This window comes from Zosterops lateralis (genome assembly GCF_965231275.1).
Source record: "Zosterops lateralis genome assembly, chromosome: 10".
NCBI classification, from domain to species: Eukaryota; Metazoa; Chordata; class Aves; order Passeriformes; family Zosteropidae; genus Zosterops; species Zosterops lateralis.
The window spans coordinates 8,248,519-8,269,489 of NC_139770.1; the positions used below are offsets into that span (position 1 = coordinate 8,248,519).

Consider the following 20,971-nt stretch of genomic DNA (forward strand, 5'->3'; position numbering starts at 1 on the left):
GGGAGCGCGGGCGGGAGCGGGGACAGCCCTGAGGGGCCGCGGCGGGCGGAGGGAGGGAAGGAGCGCGTCACGGGGAGGATCCTGAGCCGGGCACGGCGGGGCCCGCGCGGGGACAGCGAGGAAATGGCGGGCGGGGCGGGGAAACGGCGCTGTGAGGGGGCAGAGCGAGTATGTTTTGTTTAAATGTGAAACGACGCGTGTCGGTGAAGGGTTGTTGGCCTTGTGGGTGCACGGAGTCAGCTGAGCGTGTTCCTTCAGGAATGACACCCCGGGGTTGCGATAGGGCAGCGACACACAAATGTGGGCGTTGTGGGGAAGGGCGTGAACATCCTCGGATAACACAGCATCCTTGTGTGATAAATGTGACATTGGGGTAAAAATTCGTGATGAAAAGTATAGAAATATATGTTAGATTGGTGTTAATATAAAAATGTGAAAAGGTATAGTCTGTAGAAAAATTCCTTTCGAGCTGGCCGGCTGCCGCTTCCCTGAGACAAAGAATGGGACAGGAGCCATCAGGATGGACAAAGACACTGGCCAACCCAGATGAGAATCGGCATCATACCCAGACAGAGAAATTCCTCCCCGAACGAAGGGGAATTCTCCGCCGGAGACTGGAGACTACGTATCGGAATAATCATGGACCTGCTGGGCCCAAAGTTCGACAAATCCGGGAAACTCATCCAAAGATGTATTTGGACTATTTGCTGGACTATTCCCCACACCTGTTTTGCCTCGGGACACGAAAAACCCTATAAAACCCCGAGCTGCGATCCACTCCGGGTGGATTTGGGAAAATCTGTACCTTAGGGTGCAGACCCCTTGTCCACCCAGCGCTGCGCTGCACATCCTATTTGTTTCTCTCTTTATCGGTGATTGGGATTGTTTTTCTAATAAAGTGTTTCTTTATTAATCCGATTTTTGCCGTTGCATTTATAACACTTGGATAACACAGCATCCTTGGATAACACACGACATCCCCAGATCCTGCACTGAAACCCCCTCGTGGGGCCCAGGAGGTCTCAGGGCAGTGGGGTCAGAAAGCCCTCAGGATCCATTCCGCTCCCTCAGGCTTTGGAGCTTTGCAAGTCACAGAGCCACAAAAGATCTGGGTTGTAAGGGAGTTTAAAGCTCATCACATCACTCTCCCTTGAGCAGGGACACCTTCCAGTAGCCCAGGTTGCTGCCAGCCCATCCAGCCCAGCCTTGGCTATTTCCAGGGATGGGGCACCCACAGCTGCTCTGGACAGCCTGTGCCAGGGTCTCACCACCCTCACAGGGATGAATTCCTTCCCAATATCTATCAGTTTAAGGCCCAGCCCACCCCAGTGCAGGGTCTTGCTAAACCTGCCCAGCCCCAGCACAGTCAAAATAAGTATTTCCAGTTGTTGTTTACAAATAGCAAAGCAGCTGTGCTTTTTCACAGCAGGAATACACAAGCTGTCAATTGCAATAGTGGCAGTGTTTAATGTCTTACATGTTCTCCATACTCTGAAGCATTAACAGTTTCTTACATGAAGAGCATCTTTGGTATGTGGGCATTCTCTGCTTTGCTCCAATGTTGCTCATGGTGGCCCCTCACACCAGTGACTGGATGGTTCAAGTAGCTTAAACAGACATAGATCAACTTGGGGACACCGTCCCTTGGACCTGACTGCAACGGGGATCAGCACTTGCTCTAAGAATGGAATTTTAAAAATTATTAAGTGAAGCTTCTGCTTTTCATAATCCATTCACTCCAATCTTCTTCAACATAAGATGCTGACAGTGTAGCACCTACTTTTGCCTTTCGTAATCCAGATTTTTAAAATGTCGTGTTTAATTTGTCTCTAAACACAAGATGGCAGCATTTTATGCAGTTTAACTGTTGGACATTGGGAGAGCTACAGATATTTTACAGTGTGTAAATCAGAGGTGGCAGAGGAGTTGATGCTTTTAGCAATAGAACTAATGGAAATGGCGAACTCATTTTTATTGCAAATCTGCTCTGCCAGCAGGGCTTTTAGGGCTTGCAAAGTCAAGCAGGATCACCAGACTGTACACACAGATGTTTGAAAGTGCAGAGTAATAAACCTTCAATGCAGAAATAATGACTTCCTCAGTGACATCAGTAATATGTTTGATGTGCACATCCATAGTCAGAAGCACTCAGGTGAACCTACTGATATAGTGGATAGGTTGGGTCAGCAACATTTTTTTTTTAAATTTTATCATGGAAGCCAGGCATATTTTGAAAGCTGCTTTGATTAATGGTTTGAGTAGTTTGCTTATAATGTTTTTTCCATAAGCAGGTTGTGAAAAATGTAATTTGAAATATGGTTTCATTTTTCTTGACCTAATGACAAAAATAGTCATTCCATGGTAAAATGAGTTTAAACATTGGCTGGACTCATGATTCATAGTCTTCAAACTTTTTTTCTGATATAGGAAAGCCTCAGTAAAGATGAGGTTCAAAACTGTGCCTCTAATAAACACAAAGACTCAGACAGAACATGTTCCTTTTTTCCAACAGCCATTTATTTTGTTTCTGCATGTTGGAAATGCAACTCGCTCCTATCAAAAATTGTGAAGAAAGAGCTAAGTAAAAAACTGAGTCAGTTTATAATTTAATAAAGTACTTGGGATCTACCAATTCCATAGGCAATATGACTCACAGAAAAAGAGAAATGTATGTTTTGTGACGTTTTGTGGCTAGCTGGGAAAGCCCAGATGCTGATGAAAGCCCTGCAGTGTTATGTTGTTGTGGCAGACAAACTTCAGATCCACATTCCCCTGCCTTCTTGGCACGCAATGGCCACAGCCCTGGGCAGGAGGAAAAAAGTGTAGAGTGCAAGTCTTGTCACCTTAATCACAAAGGGTTAATTCCATAGAAATCTTCCTCTTCTTATCTTATTATTTTGCTCAAACTGATACTTAAAAATACACCTCCTTTTATCTTCTAAATATTCCGATGAAAGGTTTCTTCAATGAATTCCAAACCTTTGTGCCTCTGGGACGGTCCAGGGGGTGACTCATAGATGGGGACTTTTTGCATTTAAGTAAAATAGTGAACTGTTCCTCCATCTGGTATTAAACCTTGTCAAGAAAGAGAGAATTTTGAAACCCCAGCAGCCTTTGAGGGCCTACTTCACACATACAAGTGTGTATGTACCAGACCAGCTTCTAAAACATGAACAAGTGAGGAATCTTGCCCACTAAATAGGTGCAAAATTAGCACCAAATTTAACAATGTACCAGGCCAAGCAAGTGCCAAAGGGCAGAGCAAACTTCCCCTGCTCTCCAGGCAGCCCTGCTTTTCTTCTGAAGAGCAAATCAAGGGGCTTGCAAAGTTTTCACCTTGTGACATTAAATTATCCATCATGTAGGGATGTGCACTAACACCAGACATGAAATGAAGCATTATTCTAGTATTTTATCCCTGAAGGAAGTTATGGCCTCTGCTGCCCTCACTGGCACTTCTCCAACAGCCAAGTTCCTCCATCAGCTGCTGGCAGCAGAAAGATTGTTTTTTTCTCCCCCATCCTTACCACGTCTCCTGCTTTCCTGCTTCATGAAGAGCACAACATGTGAGACTCACTCCACCAGTTCAGAGATAAAATCATTGCACACTCTAATGATTAAATACAGCCTTTATTATGGAAACACCAATAATAGAAAAATAAAGACCATATCTTACTTCTCATAGCAAGTTATTTTTAGCAGCCATACATTATAGCAAGCTACAAGTGATAAGCCAAGCCATGTTCAGATACTCAAGATGCCAATCTAATCTCCCTTCCTCTTTTAACTGAAATAACAGCTCTTTCTTAATTTGCACTTCTCCATCAGAGAACAAAAAGGACTGAAAGAAATTAGACCTTGCTTTTTGAACTCCTCAGTGACTTGTCTAAGTGTGACATCATTGTGCTTCTGGGATGCCCTCATTTCTGTCTTGGATGTGTGAGGAGACCACAGGAGATGGGCATGGGAGCAACAGCAGAGCACCAGGGAGCCATAGGGATGTGGGGATGTAGGGATGTGCTGACCTCCTAGTCCCTGTGATGGCCCCTTGGCCTCCTGACCAGCACATGCTTGCACAGAAGTTAAGCTTTGTTTCCCTGGTGGATGCATCACATCACCAATGCACCACAACATCAGTGCACCACATCGCCCTGATCAGCACCTTCTGGTTCAGGGCTGGGTTGGTCTGAATCTGCAGCTGGGGGAAAAAGTGAACTGGGCTGTTGAGTCACTCTGGGACCCAAGAGTGCAGCCTTGTCTCCTCCCACAGCAGACAAAACTGCCCTGCTGTCCCATGGTATGGCCATTATGGCCCACCTAGTATGCAAGCAGTTTACCAAATACCCTTCTTTTGTATGGTGTTCGTTTAGGGACTTTTTGCTCAAGTTGTTTCCTCAGACAAGATGTTTAAAAGAGCAAGTCCAGCAACACAGAGACTAATTACCCCTAGAGAGTTTTCCCAGTGAGAGGGAAACCGCAAAGTCACTCCATTAGATAAAAAAGTACCAGCTAAATATATTCCTAAATTCTGGCAGAAAATAAACATCTGCATTCAGCTTTTAGAGCGACACATGGAAGCTCAGGATGTAGCTGGGCTGTCTGATTCTAATTCAGCATTAAATTTGGAGAGGCAACACTCCCTGCTATGCTGACACACATCCCTGCTGCAGACTGGTTGGGTTTTGGGATCAGGGATGGAGGTGATGGGATACAGGATGGGCCACAGCTGAGAGAAAGGTTGCACTTCAAGGCTGGGATCTCCTCATGCAGTAAGGAATTCTCCAATGGTACTCTACTGCTGTAAAGCACTAACTTCATTGGATTAATTTTGCTGCATGTTGGCAGCATTTCCTGGGAGTTTCCAATTGTTTCATTGGTTTGCACCACGAGCATTTCATCTGTGCCAGATAGAGCAAGCCCAGAGTATCATTCGTGTACAAATGGCAGAATGCAGCTTCATAAAAAAAGCAAATGAATAATAGCAAGAAAAAGCAAAAGAACACATCAGGTAAATCTGAATCCAAACACTGTTCAATACCAACAGATTGATTCTCTGTAGAAAGAGAAAAAACTATGGGGAAAAACATTATTCATGCATCACTAGTAAAAATGCCAGGAGTCACAATATTAACCACAGAATTAGCATTAATAATCATTAGTCATTAATAACTCTTTTCTGTCCTCATGCTGATATCAGACTTCTACTTTAGAAGACTGAATATTAACATAAAGCAATTTTTCAGAACAGAACAAGCAAATGTTATATTCATGTCAGTAGAAGTAACACAGATCACACAATCCAACAATCCAAAGAACATGTGAAATGGGACTCAGCTTTGACAAAGGAAAGATATCTATTGTTCCCTGGGCAGAACAGCTTAGGGCCAGACCATGTGCTCATCTTTTTAGGCAGCTTATGTTGTTAAAATGTCCACATGTAGCAGACTGGGACAGCAACATCCCTATTGCAGGCACAGGCTCATTTTCAAATGGAACCTCTTCATCCATTTATCCTTCCTCCCAGACATCTCATTAAAAAAAAAAAAAGAAAAAAAAAAAAAAAAAAAAAAAAAAAAAAAAAAAAAAAAGTGAATGCTTTAATTGAGTACAAAAAATTTGCTTTCTAAATAACAGATTCATAGTATTAAGTAACCCTGAGAATTAGAGGCCCAAGGTCTGAGTCCAGTGGCTGTTTGTCTGCTAAGGGGGGAAGGAGGAAGGGAAAATGAGCTCAATAAAGCTCACTAAGCATTATGAACAGTGCTGGAGCCCTTTGCAAAAGAATAATTGAAATACTTACATTTCAATTTAAGTATTCAACCAAATACAGTCCAAATCACTGTGTCTGTATTCAAGGCTTGAAAGTTTGGTATCCTATTTTTTGTGCTATTTTACCTTATAAATGTATTCAGCTGTTCCTGTGCTCACAGCTGGTTCTGATGTTTCTCCAAATGTAAAAGTGCTTCAAAATGGTCTTTATCTTTCTTATTTATTGGTTCATTCAGACTTAAAGGGAACATTTCTAGAGAATGTTAATTACTTCCACAGCTACATATTACAGTGATTATAGAGCAATATGGCCATGTTTCCTGCTTCACGCAGACCAACATCTCTAATTAATTCATAGAATGGAAGAATTTCTTTTCTTTTTTAATTTAAATAATTAAACTTGCAAGGGTGAAATATTAGCAAAATAGCAAAACTATTTTTTTAAATACTTAGGGGAATATCTGAGAAGACATAACCATCAATTTTATCCAGTGAAAATCCAGTGAGGTTCCATTACCATTAATAACAGGGCAGGATTTGGGCCATTATTCATAGAAATTAAATTGGGTCCCAGCATTTCCATTTTGTTTAGATACAGATTAAATTGTCAAGGCATTTTTGTATATGACTCAGTCTCTCTTTTGTTTAATGAGTGCCATTCCACAGTCCTTCTCCAGGCCAAACTTTTATTATTAAAATTTCAGCCATTAGCCTAACTAATTGGAGGAAGTGTGCTCTTATTGAATATTATTTTCTCTTTTGCAAATGTTTTTGGACATAATTTCTCATCATCTTGATGTTGTTTGCTTCAGTGAGCAGACTGTGTGTATGTGCATATTTCTGCACATGTAAATCTTTTGTGACAAGGAGCTTCTCCTTGTTACAACAAAGAACACGAGCTGGACTTAAATCTCAAAAGCAATTACTATTCTCATGCCTTCATCATGGGTTTAGCAGGAAATAGACTACAGAGTGTATCAGTGTGCTTCAAAGCAATGCCAAATTATTTCCATATGAAAATCCAGCTGTTCAGCTGTGAGCACACTGGAGAACACTGATTTTTGGGCAGAGTTTGTCCAAAGCCTTATTTCCCACAAAAGCCTTGACCATACATACATCATCAGTGGATTTTCATTTCTCATGGACCTCTTGCAGGTGCCCTAGTGGTGGTCAATTAATCCCAGCATTTCTGTGAGTGTGGCATCTTTCTGGATTAAGAGACCACCCCAGCAGAGGACATTTCCTGGGCTCAGTGTGGTTACTGTGACAGGTCCATGTCTGAACAGCACGTGGGGGATTCCTGAGCTCTCACAAGACCAGGAACCTATTAAACCTCAGGGTAAAGGTCGCAATTACCACTGTGTCTTTGCAAAGGGCTTAGTGGGAGAACCCCAGGCACTTAGGAAGTGTAATTGTGTTGTAGGACTGGTGAGAACTTGCAAGTGGAGTCACACTGGACACTTCCCCTGAGATTTTGGCACACATTGTGTTCCAAAAAAGCTTTCAGTGAGTCTCACTTAGCAGGGTTGTCTGTAGCTGTGGGCCTCTGCTTTATTCACCTGAAGGTCAGACTTACATCTTTTGATAAATCTAAACACCATCATTAACAAACCTGATGGATTTTCTGGGAGACAGTGATACTGCTTGCTTCAAGCTCTATTTAGGAATCTGGCTTAGGTGATCTGAATGACCTCCTTTGTTGATAACAGAGAGAATTTAGGCTCCTCATTTTGGACTATATCTAAATTAGATGCTAAGAATTGCCTAAAGTAGGTGTGAATTCCCTCCTCCCCACCTTAAAGGAACTTCTTCCAGAAACATTCATTAGCTGTAAACACATGGTGTCATCTCTTGTAAAAATGTGGCTTCAGGGCAGGGAGATTGCCCCAGGCAGAAGCAAAAACTCCTGTGACTTCTCTGCTTGCTGCACACGTTTGGAAGCACAAGGGCATCTCAGATGCGTTGATATCCTCTTTGTGGCTTCCTTCTGGAGATCAGGAAGGTGGCAAACACAATGACAAACAATCCCAGGAGGGTCAGGCACACTGCAATGGGAGCTACTTTACTGTTTCTATCAGCAAAACATTCTTCTTCTGAAAGGAAAAGGAGAACAGAGAATGTTATAGCAGAACACCATACTCCTACACTGTACTTCTGTATTCCAGGAAAGTTGGCAAATACAAGCCAGAAGTTCTCAAAACCTTGCTTTCTTTCGTTTTTTCTTTCTTTTTCCTGAGCTATACTTACTACACTTTTTACCTATGGTGAGCCTTATCTCAATAAAACCATCCTTGCCTCTTCTGCAGTAGCTCTTTGCTGCCCTAGAGGGCTCTTCTCCCTCATACCTGCAGGAATTGTTTCACCACTCAGCACACACACAGCAGGAGCTTTCTTCCCAAAAGCAGATGGGGAGCATCACAGTACAAAGCGCCAGACTGAAAATAAAGAGCAAGACACATCCTGCATGGTTAAAAACTGCTCCTGTGGGACATCTGATTGCTTCTTCCCAGTGAAGAGGATCAGGCCAGAGACAGAAGCCCATAGGTAAAGCCCATGAGGTAAACTGGTGGCCAGTAACAATGGCAGGATCAGCCCCAAATTCAAAATACAAATGTAGTCCTGGGAGTGAAGGCAATGTCAGGGAATGACCACCAATGTGTTACCCCAGAATTGGATCAGACCTACATTTCCATCAGATCTACAGGAATGGTCCTTCCTCAGGCTCCGGGGAAAGGCAGACCTCTGTCCTGCTGCTGTGAGTGGCACCTGCAGAACAAACTATTCTCTAAACAGGGCAGTGTGGTCAGCTAAACCCCACAGTACATCCCAGCTCAGCAGCAAATCCAGTTTATAGCCAGGATAGGAGGGAGATCCGACACCCTGTGTCCCTCTCACTCCCTGTGACTGTTCCAAGACAGGTTTCAACAGCACTCTGAGATAAAAACCTCAACTGTTATTCCATGACTGTGCTGGCACAGGTTGTAGCTTGGCTTGGGCTTTTCCCCCATGGGAATTTTACACTGACAGTAGGCAATGATCCCAGGGAACATGTGGAGTCCATGACATCATGACACAGCTCCAGAGCCTCCACATGGTTCTTCCCAAAGTCTGATCCTCTTCTGCTCTAATCCAGATGGTGATGCAATGCCACAAAGCCAAAGGCATAAGCATTCTATTAGAGGCTGCTTTTTAAAAGCTGTCTGGTTAATGTAACCTGCTGTTAAATGAGCTGAAAAGTATTTGCATCTAAGTGTTGTAGAAACCAGAGATGTTTGAATTGGCCATTTTGCTTTGATGAAACACTGGGAATGAAAGAATGAACTCTATGAACTCTAGGAATTATTTCTGATACACTGAAGTATAGAAGGCCCTTTTACAGATTTCCACACTCAAACAGATCAAGCTATTGACATAACACTGTATTCAGTACAAAATTATAAGGAACTTGAAACCAGTGAACATTAATGTTTTATTTTTCTTCCCCATTTAAAGATAAGCAAATCAGGAGCAACAGAAGTGAAACTCTCAGTCTGGAGACACGCGAGGGGAGGAGGCTGGTGATGTGTTTAGTCATTCCTTCACTGGGGATTTTCTCTTTTAGAACCTGCATACGCAGCCAATACACAATAGTTTCATGACTCTTTTATAGCCACAAGGGGAATTATTTCAGAGGTGGGAGCTGCTTTCTCAGATCTCTGATTAAGGGCAAAACTAATTTAAATTTGTATATGGTATTGACTAGCAGAGATTAGTCTGACTTGGAGGGAGAGAGAGAGGGAGAAAGAGAGAGCATCTCTCTCAGCTGAGTCTCTCCTAGAGGTGAGGCCATACCTAATCCCATCATTAAGGTCATTCATTGTACACATTTGAATGGGATGTGAGGACCAGATGGGATCCCATGAGTTCTTCCAGCTCAGTGATATCCCATGAAAATACTTAATGAGGATGAGAGTATAGTCAGGGTTCTCAGTGTAGAGGACCATGTCTTTAAAAAGCCCCAAATGTTGTTTCCCATTATATTCTTTTTACAATGGAAATAGTAACCAAACTGGTGACCTAACAGAAGAAGAATTGGTCAAACAGAGGCAAACTGAGTCAAAAGACAGATCTAAAGTAAAAGGAAGAATACAGGGACAATATTTTGTAAGCATGGAGAAAGACAAGTGGCAAAAGAGAATGTTTTATTGCTACATCTAAAGGGCTGGAGAGCTGGTCAGCCCCTCTGTGCACCTCAGTTCTTGTATGGAAATGCTCTGAGAGGAAGCCACAGAAATGAGAAGATGGGCAACTTGAAAGAGACCACAAAGTCCCACTGAGTGCCCCTCTCTGGTCTTTGTCTTTTACTGACATACCTGATGGCCTCTTTGTGGCACTTCTCCAAGAAAAGACAAACTGAAAAGATGAGCATCCTGTTTAATTCTGAAACTGGGAGTGGGCCAGTTGTGCTCCTCCTCAGGAGCAATTTTCATCATGTCTAGACAAAACTGCTCTGAAAATATCATCCAGCATTCACAAATATCCCTTATTAGCTGGCAGTTTTGCTGCTGCTGCTGTAGGACAACATGAATATCAGGAGCCTCTAAAAATAGCTAAAATCTGGCTATATTGGGACAGTGAACTTTGCATATTGGGGTTTGGGCAGCGCACTGGTGGTGAACCCACCTCTGCTTGTCCCAGGAGAAAATGGATGAAGAAGAAAATTGTGTCTGTAGAGTTGAACATTTTTAATGAGAAGGTGAAACAGAAGGTACTGAATGCAGGGGGAAAAATATTTTTCCATCCTCCATATTTATTAGCACTGTGTTGGAAATGACTCAGGAAAGGCTGAGAAAGCAGCAGTGGGATGTGTATGGGTACAATTTAACAGATTACACCCATCAGGCCACCAGAGTGCTAACATGTACATCTGGGAAGGGTAGAAAAGTGTCCTTCTACTCACCTTTTCCAAACTGGTCACCCACAATGTCAAACGCCTGCAGCTGCATATGAACAAAGAGGATCTGGAAGTCCCTTTCCAAGACGAAGATTTGCCTGCTGGCACACTTAAAGGAATTCCCCAGCTTTGTGGTGAACAGCTTCTCATTTAAGGCTGCATAAAAAAGCATACCTGGAGGCCAGAGAGAGACAGATGAGAATCCACACTTACTCCACTGGAAACAACGTCTTTCTGAGATAAAATGGTCCCAGAAGTGACTAAAGCATGGACATTTTCTCCACTATCTATCACTTATTCTTCTTACATGTTTAAATGAGTGCTTTAACTATCAATGGGCAACTCAGTTGAGCTTAGGTCTGAAAAAGTGGCTAAAACTTCAGATGCTTCTTCAAATCACATTTTAACAAATTGCATCTGCAAGAGGAGTTAGAATTCTCACAGGAGCAGGCAAGGTTTGAAGTAATTTCTATTCTGAAAGAGTGGGGCAGGGAAAGCTTCTGAGATCAAAAAGAAAATGTAATAATAGTGACATAACTGCAGCCAGGCCCCTTCTCTTCCATTTTTATACCATAAGATTTAGGTGAATGACACATTGAAAGCTTGATAAAACACATATTTGCAAAATCCAGTGTTTTAAAGATCTGAAAACTTATCCCACACCCAGAACAGTTTGATATGAAATTAAGACAGAGTAAAATCACTGACCTTCAGAAGATAACTGTATTCTGCTTTCAATTCTAGTGACAGAGTAACTTGGAGCTTGCTGCAAAAGAAGATGTATCTGTATTCATAATACATTCATATTTGCAGAGGAAAAAAACACAGCTTACCTCAGCAAAATGGTCATAAAGAATTTCCCAAAGAAATACTTTGTAAAGCATCACCTTTGAGACCCAAGAATCAACTCTCTTGGATGTATTTTTTTTTTTCTAAATTTCTGCTGCGTCACCAATTCTGTTCAGTTCAGTGAAACCATGCAAGTGTCATTTTACACAAACTGCTCAAGCTGGGCACTCATGAGATACTTGTGATAACCAAAAATAGGAAGACTGCTGACATGGAAAGTACCTGGTACTACAGCACCGAACAAGATTTCCAGCCAGGTTGTGTGTGCCCTGAAACCCTGGTGCAACCTGGACACTGCTCTCCCCTGGAGTGTCAAGGGTTGAGAGCCAGCCCTGGGAACTTCCCCCTGGTATCAGTGTTGGAGTAAAATGTGATGCCTCATGCAGCAGCCTGCTGCCCAGATTAATTCCTGCTGTGAGCACACAGGGACTGGTGAGTGCAGCTGGTGGATAAATGGCAGTAGACATGAATGTGTCCTGTGCTCCCAGTTAAAAACTGGTAGGATAGAGAGAGAAAATTGAAGAAAGAAATACACCAGAGACGAGGTTCTCAGTATTATTCCAACTGAAAGACATAATTAGGTGAAACACGACCGTTTTTGGGTGGCAGTGCTTTTTTCTGTTTGGCCACAGTTGAAAACTTTGCCTGGGGAAAACACCTGCTCCTACTTCACGTCTTGTGGGTTGGTTACACAACTTCCTTTTTTCAAGCCCTTTGCAGAGGCTGCTGGAGTGGTGAGCACTGAACCAGCCCCTCTCCTCTGCCACCCCAGCCCTGGGGCAGGGGCCAGCTCCTCTCCCACCAGGGACAGCCACAAGTGCCACTGCTGGAGCACTCCTGCTTCAAAGCACCAAGAGAAGCTGTGGGGACCAAACACAGAAAGGCAGCAGCAAACTGTTTTCTTATTAACTTGAATTTCAAAGCAGTCCAAGCTGAGCCCTGCTATGCTCTTGAGGCTTATCTTTAAGTGGAGGGTGCATTGTCTAATGCTGTGCCAAAACCCACCTTTTTCAGGGCAAGACAGGTCAAGCACCTCCTAAAGGTTCACATCACTTTCCTTAGCACTGCTGCAACCTGGGGCTTTTGTGGGTACTTGAATCCCCAGCCTTTCTCTAAGGATTCTTGTAACACCAAAAATGCTCCTCTTGTTGCAGGAAGCAAACATTTAAAGCAAACACTCAGAGTCTGAACTGATCCTTTGTTTTGAAAGAGCTCCTTCATTTTTTACCTTAAAAATTTTCCACTGTAACTCTTAAAATTTTTTTTGCCATAAGCTAAAATAAAGATTATTACTAATCAAAATATTTTCTCTGTTCAAGAATTAATACATTTGGAGTATAATTTGCTGTTCCCTCATGGACTTTCTATGAAAATGACTGATTAACCATTTGTACTTTTCTTAATTGCCTCTAATTTGAGCTTGGAACCAGACTGCAAGACTGACACTTCAGCTTGATTAATTGAAGGACACAGATCAGCAGTGAATTGAAGGACACAGATCAACAAATGGCCAGATGCAGCTCTAAGCTGCTGTGGAGCTCCAGGACATGACCTTGATGTTCATTACACATGCCAGAGTTTGATGGGATCAAACCCGTGCCATGTTCCTGCCCATTCCTCCTTGCCCATTAATGACTTTATACAGAGTGTTAGTTCTGTTTTACCTCTGCTGGCATCATCACCCAGCCCTTACAGCTTTCAGGTAAATAGTGCTGCCTGAGTTAGCAAGAGGATGGCTGCACTCAGGGATTTTCTCCTGTGCTTATAAAAGCTGCAGCACTCTCAGTAGCTTGTGTTAAAGCCACACCTGCATGTGATGTGGCCCCAGAGAGAAACATGGAATTCATAGAAACAATGTCAAAAACAAAGCCCAGTTTCCCACTGTGTAAGCAGGAGCTCTCATCTTACCCAAGTTTCTGTGTGTGTTTATAGGTCTCCCTGGTGTGGTGCATTTTAAGGCCACTTATCTACAATTCTGTTGTTGTAGTTCCCTTATTTGGAATTTTCCACTCAGAAATTAGATGAAATGAGACTCCCTCAGCTGTGGATGTGTCATGGCTCCTGGGCACTTAAAACTGCACAGGCTGTCCTTTGAATTTGACAACTCCAGCTGGCTTTAAGGGGAAGCAAATGGCTGAGAGCAACTTGACAATGTGAGTCAGAGCTCCCAGCACACCTTGTTCCTGCCCAGGGACTCCAGTCTCAAACCCTTTCCCTCTGCACCACTCCAATGCAAACAGCAGGCCTGACCTTCCCTCTCATGAGACTTTTACCTTTACCGGATTTTGCTTGGCTATTCCTAGACTTTGTGTTGCTTGATGGGCAGCTTTAACACTGCTCTCTGGCACTTTCTATCAGAGGATGGCAGAGTACTGTGCTTACCCTTCACTTCCAAACTGAAAGTTCAAACAGACCTGATTTAACACTGGAGTCAGTTGTACTGTGAGCACAATGTTGCATCAGGCAGCCTCCAGAGGTATTTTCCAACCTGAATTAATTAAACCATGGTTCTATGGTTCTAGCCCTTTGGGAAGAACAGGAGTAACCAGGCAGTTATATACAGATGGAAAACAAGCACAGAGATAGATAAAATGCCTTTTCCCACAGCTCAAGCTGGATCAAAGGCAGCATAAGTTCTTGCTTCCCAATCCTAAACACTCCTTCCCTCTTAATGCAACAATTACCTTTTCAAAGATGATGTTTAAAAATCCTCCGCTAAAAGTTAAGTTCAGCTGAGACTGCACCATCCCACAGCTCCCATTTATCTTTGTCATATTAGGGTTGACAGTCACAGATTCCATCTGCCCCTGTAGAGAGAAGAGACATTGCAGTGGTGCTGATGAAGGGGAGGTGGGAACTTAAAAGCACACATGCAGAGATTTAATAACTTTAAAACATGCAGAGATTTGCCCCTTTTTTGCCCCCAGGCTCTGTGTAACTGAATGAAGCAGCCAGTGGTGGTGGCAGCCAAGCTGCAGCCTGCCAGGGTTGTTCCCCACTCATAAACCAGCACTGGTGGTTGCCTGGCACATCACTGAGCTGTTCCAGTGCAATAAGCTGGCAGAAAATATTTGGTTTCTGTACATTCAGTGAACGAATATGATTCAGGCAGGGTCAGATGAGTATGAGTGGTAATTTATAAAGGGGGAGCACCTTGTGTTATTATAAAAACCCCACTAAGATCTGGTAAGGGTGGGAATCCTGCTCCCTGCCTGGCTTCTGCCAGGAAAAGGGATGAAAATTCCCTTTACCAACATTAGACAGTCATCTAGTGCTAGAAATATTCAGATATCAAACACAAATGTTTGTATTTGTAACAGGGATAACTCGAGCATAAGAACTCCAGAGCCTGAGGATGTAGCTCCATTTGTTCTATTAATGGAGACTACAAAACCTTAAGCCTGAGGGACACAATTGCCATTTCAGGTTGTATGACATCTTTTGCTGAATCATTCTCAGTGGATCACTTCTAGGACAGAGGACCAGCTCTTCAGGACCTGGCAGTTCCTATGATCCTAAAATGTCCATACATCAGCATCAGGACAACCTACCTCTAAATCCAAGTCCGTGAACTGGCAATTTCTTCCTTTCGTTGCAACTCACAATTGAGGTCAGTTCAGATTTTAACTAATCTCCCATTCTAGGAAGCACAAATAACCCTGGAGGCTGATCTGCCCCAGCATTCCTCCCACAAAAATATTGCTGAAGTAAGAAAGCACCTTTACATCCCCTTGGCATCATCATCATCACAAAGGCCAAAGTACAGCAGCTGGGATGGTGTGGCACATGGGGGGCCTTAGACTGGCATCAAACCACTTACTTTGATCACAGAAACTAATTCTGAAAATGGCTTGGAAAGAGGAAGAATAAACTCCAGCTAACGAATAAAGTCATTACAAAGCTCAGCTTCCACCTCACCTGTTCTGGGTTTCGAGCCATCAGCTGCAGCCCCATGACAGCCTTGATGCAGGTCTTGTTCCCATCAGAAATGGTGTAGGTGCCCGTGGGGATGCCAGGGGGCTGCAGGGTGGGATGGGGTCTCACTGTGCTGGCAGGGGACGTGGAGGATGTTTGTGTCCCTGCATGGGTGGTGGTTGTGGTGCTGTTCACAGTCGTGGTTGTTGGAGAGCCTGTGGCTGCTGTTTGTCTCCGTGAGCGTGTGCTGGACCCAGCCCTGTGTCTGGTGGTGGCAGCTGTTCCCTGGGTGTCTGCTGTCTCCTGCTTCAGGGAGGAGTTGGTGGCCCCTGCTGTAGTTCCTGTGGTCACGTGTGGTCCCCCCTCATGGCTGGTGGAGGAAACAGAGGGAGTGGTTGTGTTCTCCACTGCCCCTGTGGCCGAGGTGGTGGTCTGGCCAGGGCTGTCTGCGGGTGCTGTGTCTGCTCCTGCCCTGTCCTGGCCTGGAGCTGGTGTTGCCTGGAGCTGCTCTGTTGTCTGCTCAGTCGTTCTGTGGCTCACAGGTGTTGTTTGAAGAGGGCCTGTGCTGTTAAAATGAACTGTGGTGCTTTGATGGGGTGAAGAATGATAGAAGGAAAGTGGCTGAGCAGAAGTAGCCACTTGGTGCAAGGATTTGGTTTCTGGTGACAGTTCGACCCCCAAGGCCACTTCAGCAAAGCAGGAGGAAAATGCTGCAAAGAAACTAAAGTCAGTGGTCTAGAAACCTTCACATTTCACTTTTATGTTGATAACCACAACATACCTACACTGGTATAATTATCAAATGGGTGATACTGATGCCTCAAGTTTTAGCTTTCAAGTTTTTTAGGTTTTGTCCTGCCTAGGGGTATAGTTCTGAGCCTTATGTTAAATGTTAGTAAGCTCTTTTCACAGAGTAGGAAGACAAAAGAAATCCTTTCCTGCTGAGGATCAAGGACAATGGTTACAAGTTTGCAGGCCCAAAAGCATAAACAACAGTGCACTGAAGAGAGAAAACAAGGATGGGACTTCATAATCTGAAGCTGTAATTGGACAATTAAACCCCAATATGCAAATGAACCAAAACTTATAAAAGTGTAAGACCTCATGATCAGTTGTCCATTTTGTGACCATTTTAAGTCCACCTTGGGTGTAACCCTGGCCAGGCTCTAGTACTGCCCAAGGTGTACCCTTAAAGGCCTTTTAATAAATATCTACTTTATTATCTAGCTCTGTCCTGTCTCTGTCCCAGGTCAGCCTCCCCAAGGCATCAATACAATTTCACTCTTCATTTGGGTCCAATCATGATGGGAGAGTGAAAGCAGACACCCTGTAGGACTATCCACAGCTAGGCAGCACTCCTCCAAGTTTCACACCTCTGGGTATTCCCACTCCAGTGGAGCACATTGGATCCCAGGTCTCCAGACATTGAGGAACCAGACCTTGCACAATTCCTAGGCATCACAAGAATCCTCTGCAGGCAGTGGTTCAGTAGGATTTGCTGGAAGCAAATTGTTAAAGTCTAAAGAAGATGAAGTGGGTGTAGCAGCCAAAGGGATTGTTGGTTTCTTACCAACAAAGTGTAGGGAAAGGGGATGTGTCTGTGTGTGAGTCAGTGCAGTGGTCTTAAAGTGGTTCACAACAGTCTAGGAAACCAGTCTGGGAACAGGGAAATTCCAGTTATTTATTTATGGTTTTGTTGTAGCCATGTCAGCTTGAACCCTGGAGTTCTTCCTCCTGGAAGAACCCAAAGAAAGACCATTTCTCTTAGCGATAGGTTTTCAGAAATGAGAATGAGCATCCAGGAACATTTTGGACCACATCAGAAAAAGTTACAGCACCAAAATTATGCTTCCACCTAAATAACATTTACAGAAAAGTGTCCCTTGCAGAAGTGAAAAACAAAAAAAATCTAGCTCCTAAATGTAAATACAGAAGTGAACACAAAGTGGGAAAGTACATCATAAAATATTTGAATGTCAGCTCTTCTACTTGAGTCTTTGTGAGTATGCAACAGGACTCTGGAAAGACAAGGTGGAGTTAAAGAAATAAATCACTGATGTACGTGAATTCTTTGATGTACATGAAGATACAAGTGTAGTCAAATGCTTTATGGCCTAAATTAGTGGGAGGACAGAGATAAATGTTTGGAGACAGAAGGGACCCAAAAGTCCAAGATAGCTCATATTCCCAGCAGTACAGCTCCACAGAGAATGCCTCAACACGTCAGAGTTCACTGTACACTGGTTCTTTCAAAGAAATTTCTCATGAATCAGTGTCAAAGTTGACGGCAGGCAGGCTGCTGAGATCAGGATTTTAGGATAGATTAATGCCAAAGGCACATTTAGAGTGAAAATGGCTGAAATCTCACAAGTTCTTCCATTTATTCATTTATTTATTGTCACTCATCATGAACAGAGAGCTTCAATAATAGCTGAATTCACAAAATCTAACCATTTTTGAATACATATAAACTAAGTAAGAAGAATAAAACTTCCTGGGTTTTGAATGAAATTCAACATAAAAATCAAAGAAACAAGAGCTGATGCACAGATCTTAACCCTTACCACAATTTTCCCTTAAAAATGGCTATGCTGGAGAAGAGCAGAAATGTGGATGTAAATACTCCATACTCCTAAAATTGCCTGAGTTTCACTCTGAGCTGTATAGAACACACTTGATTGCCACTTTAGGTGTTACCATCAAAGTGCAACTTGAGACAGTTGAAAAACCTCAAAGAATATTGTAATTTTTCTCAAAATGAACCTAAAAATGCATAATTCATATGCTACTTTAGTTCATTTTCTCTCTTTCCCCTATGCTTTACCACAGCTGGTGCAGAGCTGTTAATCAGATGACTGATCTCCTTCTGGGGCCAGGGGAAAGCCAGAGCAGTTGCCATACACCAGTTATGGGTAACTGCGTCCAAGTGTATCAGCATGATAAAAGCAAGAAAAAAAAAGTTGCAATTTTCACTCTTTCTTCCTCTCTAAGGCTGTGAAACAACCCATATTTAAATTTACACAAGTCCTAAATTGTCTTAGTTTTTAGTTCACAGATTGGTTTTGATTACTGACCAGGTAACACAGATGTAGAAAGAAATATTATTGAAGTGACATTAGAATGCCACCCATAGCTTTTAAATAAAACTCCTCAAAAGGTCATTTCAACCCAATTATTTTTCATTATTCAGCCAGACAGGGTCACCTGAGGGGTAAAGCCAGAAACGTCTTTGGAATGACCCATGGCTCTTGCTCACTGGCTGACTACCATACGTTCCTCCAAGCATTTTGGGGCTTCTGCCAGTGCATGGCCACATTGCTAAATCCACTGGCTTGGACTGTCTTCCCAAAAGGCATTTGGCCACATCAGCTCTCAGGGATGGGCAGGGATCACTCTCCAGCTGCACCCATTGGCACTGGCTGTGTTTGGGTGGCTGCTGGAGGTGGTTTGGTGGCTCTGCTGTGCCCATGGGGTTCCTGACATACCCTCCAGCTGAGGCTGGGAAGGCTTCTGTGGCTCCTTAGCATGGCCACACTCCTCTCTGGGAGCCTGGCACTGCTGAGAAAGCAGCTGTGAGCACAACTCCCCCAGCACAGCCTTTTTGTGGCTCTGCCAGCAGGACAGACCACAGAAACATGAGGAATGGCAGCTCTGCACCCCCCAGTAATTTCCTTTTGTTTTCCTCCCATAAAGCCAACTCAGAACTTGACACAAGCAACATTTTGCTTGAGGGATGCAATGCCTCTGTGGTGTATCTTCGCAGAGTCAGCAGCTGCAGTCCCTTTGTCTCACTTCAGTACCAAAATCGTGTGTAGCAGGTGCTGAGGGCTGTGTTAGAGCCCTAACAGCCTCCTTGCAATGCTCCAGAACAAAACTCTGAGAAATAGATCAGCACAGTTCTCAGAAATTCACTGCTCCCAGTCTTGGCCTGGAAATCCCTTTTTCATGCTTTGGTCACAAGGAAGATACTTCGGACAAGTTTTGGTCACAAGGAACATCACTGCTCTGCTCTGGGGTGTGAAGCTGAGTGCTCAGAGCCACGGCCTGGCTGTGTCATTTCTCAGAAATTCTTCCTGAGGAGTTTTTTCCCCTTTTCATCTAACCACACTCCTCTGTTCAGCTGCCCAGCAGTTTTGTTCTGCTTTCTGCTGCCAGGAAAAAGCTCCACTTCAGTTGACTGATTCTGAGTAGACGCAAAACCTGACCCAGCACCTGTAATCAGTGAAAATGCTTTCACCAGCCTTGGCTGCTTTGGTTTGCTGGAGGAATTGGAAAAGCACCAACATTTTCTGAGAGGTTTCAGCTCTGTCATAGCTTCCCTCCAACCCATTTGACCTTTATCCCTACACCACTAATTATGTTTCATTCCCTGTCTACATAAGAAAGACTTGACTTTGTGACATTAATAAAACATCACAACAAAATATTAAAGGAAATATCAAAAACACATAAGGAACAGAGGAAACAAGTTCTTTCTGGTCAAAAGTGATTGTTGACCACTGAATTATTAGTGTTTCTTTTCAGTCTGATCTTGCTCTCCCTTTCATTTATATGTCTTGGGGCTACTTCAGGCGACTTTGGCTATGAAGCAGGCATGGGAAAGCAGAGAGAGACAGCAGGAACTGCTCGTGGTCGAGTCCCTGGGCACTTTCCCTGCTCATGGACTGGGAGGGGGATGGAGGTTGTTACTGGTGTGATCCTCCTGTGCCAGTGGCAGGACACACCCAACAGTGAGCTCAAACCCTTGACCACTCTACAGATTAAATCACATTTTGTCCCTCTTCACCAGGAAAATTTTGGTGCTGCTGCAGGTGTTGAGCAGTGACTTCAAAGCACTGGGAGATTTCATTCCTGTGTGTGGCTCCCCATATTTTCACAGAACAGTATTAAGGATCAAAGGGTGACTCTGATGGGCTTTGCTATTGAGAGAAGCCCCAGCCTGTATTCTCCAAGCCCCTGCCTCACTCCTGCCTTCCTGATCCTGCTCTGCATCTTGCCGTGCAGATAAATTAATGACTTGAGCAACGCTTCCTTAGCTTTTTCTTTCCTGCTTGTCTCACTCAGGATTTTCAGTTAGTTCTGCAGGACTGCAAATTATTTTTAATTCAGAAGAGCAAAGCCAAGAAAGTCTCTTCTAACATGGCTTTGAACTGACTCCTTCACACAGAGTTTATGCCACCAGAGTTCAAGGGAAAATACAGAGCAAAACACCAAACTAAGTGTACAGCAGCTGCAATTAACAGCAGTTATGGTTATTTCTTAGCAGTGGGACTTTACTGAAAGCACCCTTAGTGTGTTAGCAACAAAACTGTTTAAAGTTTTGAGTCTGCTGGGTGCTGTCCTGGCCGCAAGGAAACAAAACTGCCACAATGTCCCGTTTTTCAGGTAGAAATGATGCTGTTACTCACCGCAGGCGAGGGTCAGCGAGATGAGCTGCCGAGCGCTCCTCCCCATGGCCGGCACGGCGGGAGAGGCGCTGCTTCTCCCCGGGGAGCGGAGCGGAGG

The 20,971-nt window shown here is 43.7% G+C and overlaps 1 protein-coding gene across 1 annotated transcript; it reads right to left on the reverse strand.

The window, feature by feature from the left end:
• Window positions 1-3,632: 3,632 nt before the first annotated feature.
• LAMP3 (lysosomal associated membrane protein 3) lies at window positions 3,633-20,971 on the reverse strand. Its single transcript, XM_083868373.1, has 6 exons — window positions 20,875-20,971; window positions 15,470-16,176; window positions 14,236-14,358; window positions 11,411-11,468; window positions 10,709-10,876; window positions 3,633-7,862 (listed from the first exon to the last, which is right to left on the reverse strand). Exons 1-6 carry the CDS (start codon window positions 20,918-20,920, stop codon window positions 7,723-7,725), a joined length of 1,242 nt encoding a protein of 413 aa, XP_083724499.1. The 5' UTR covers window positions 20,921-20,971; the 3' UTR covers window positions 3,633-7,722.

Excerpts from the sequence above, each read along its gene's own strand:
- LAMP3 (XM_083868373.1), bottom strand. The coding sequence starts at position 20,920 with ATGGGGAGGAGCGCTCGGCAGCTCATCTCGCTGACCCTCGCCTGCG. Across the intron at positions 16,177-20,874 it reads CTCGCTGACCCTCGCCTGCG|CATTTTCCTCCTGCTTTGCT; the intron begins GTGAGTAACAGC and ends GTTTCTTTGCAG. Across the intron at positions 7,863-10,708 it reads GGGTGACCAGTTTGGAAAAG|AAGAAGAATGTTTTGCTGAT; the intron begins GTGAGTAGAAGG and ends TTTTCCTTTCAG.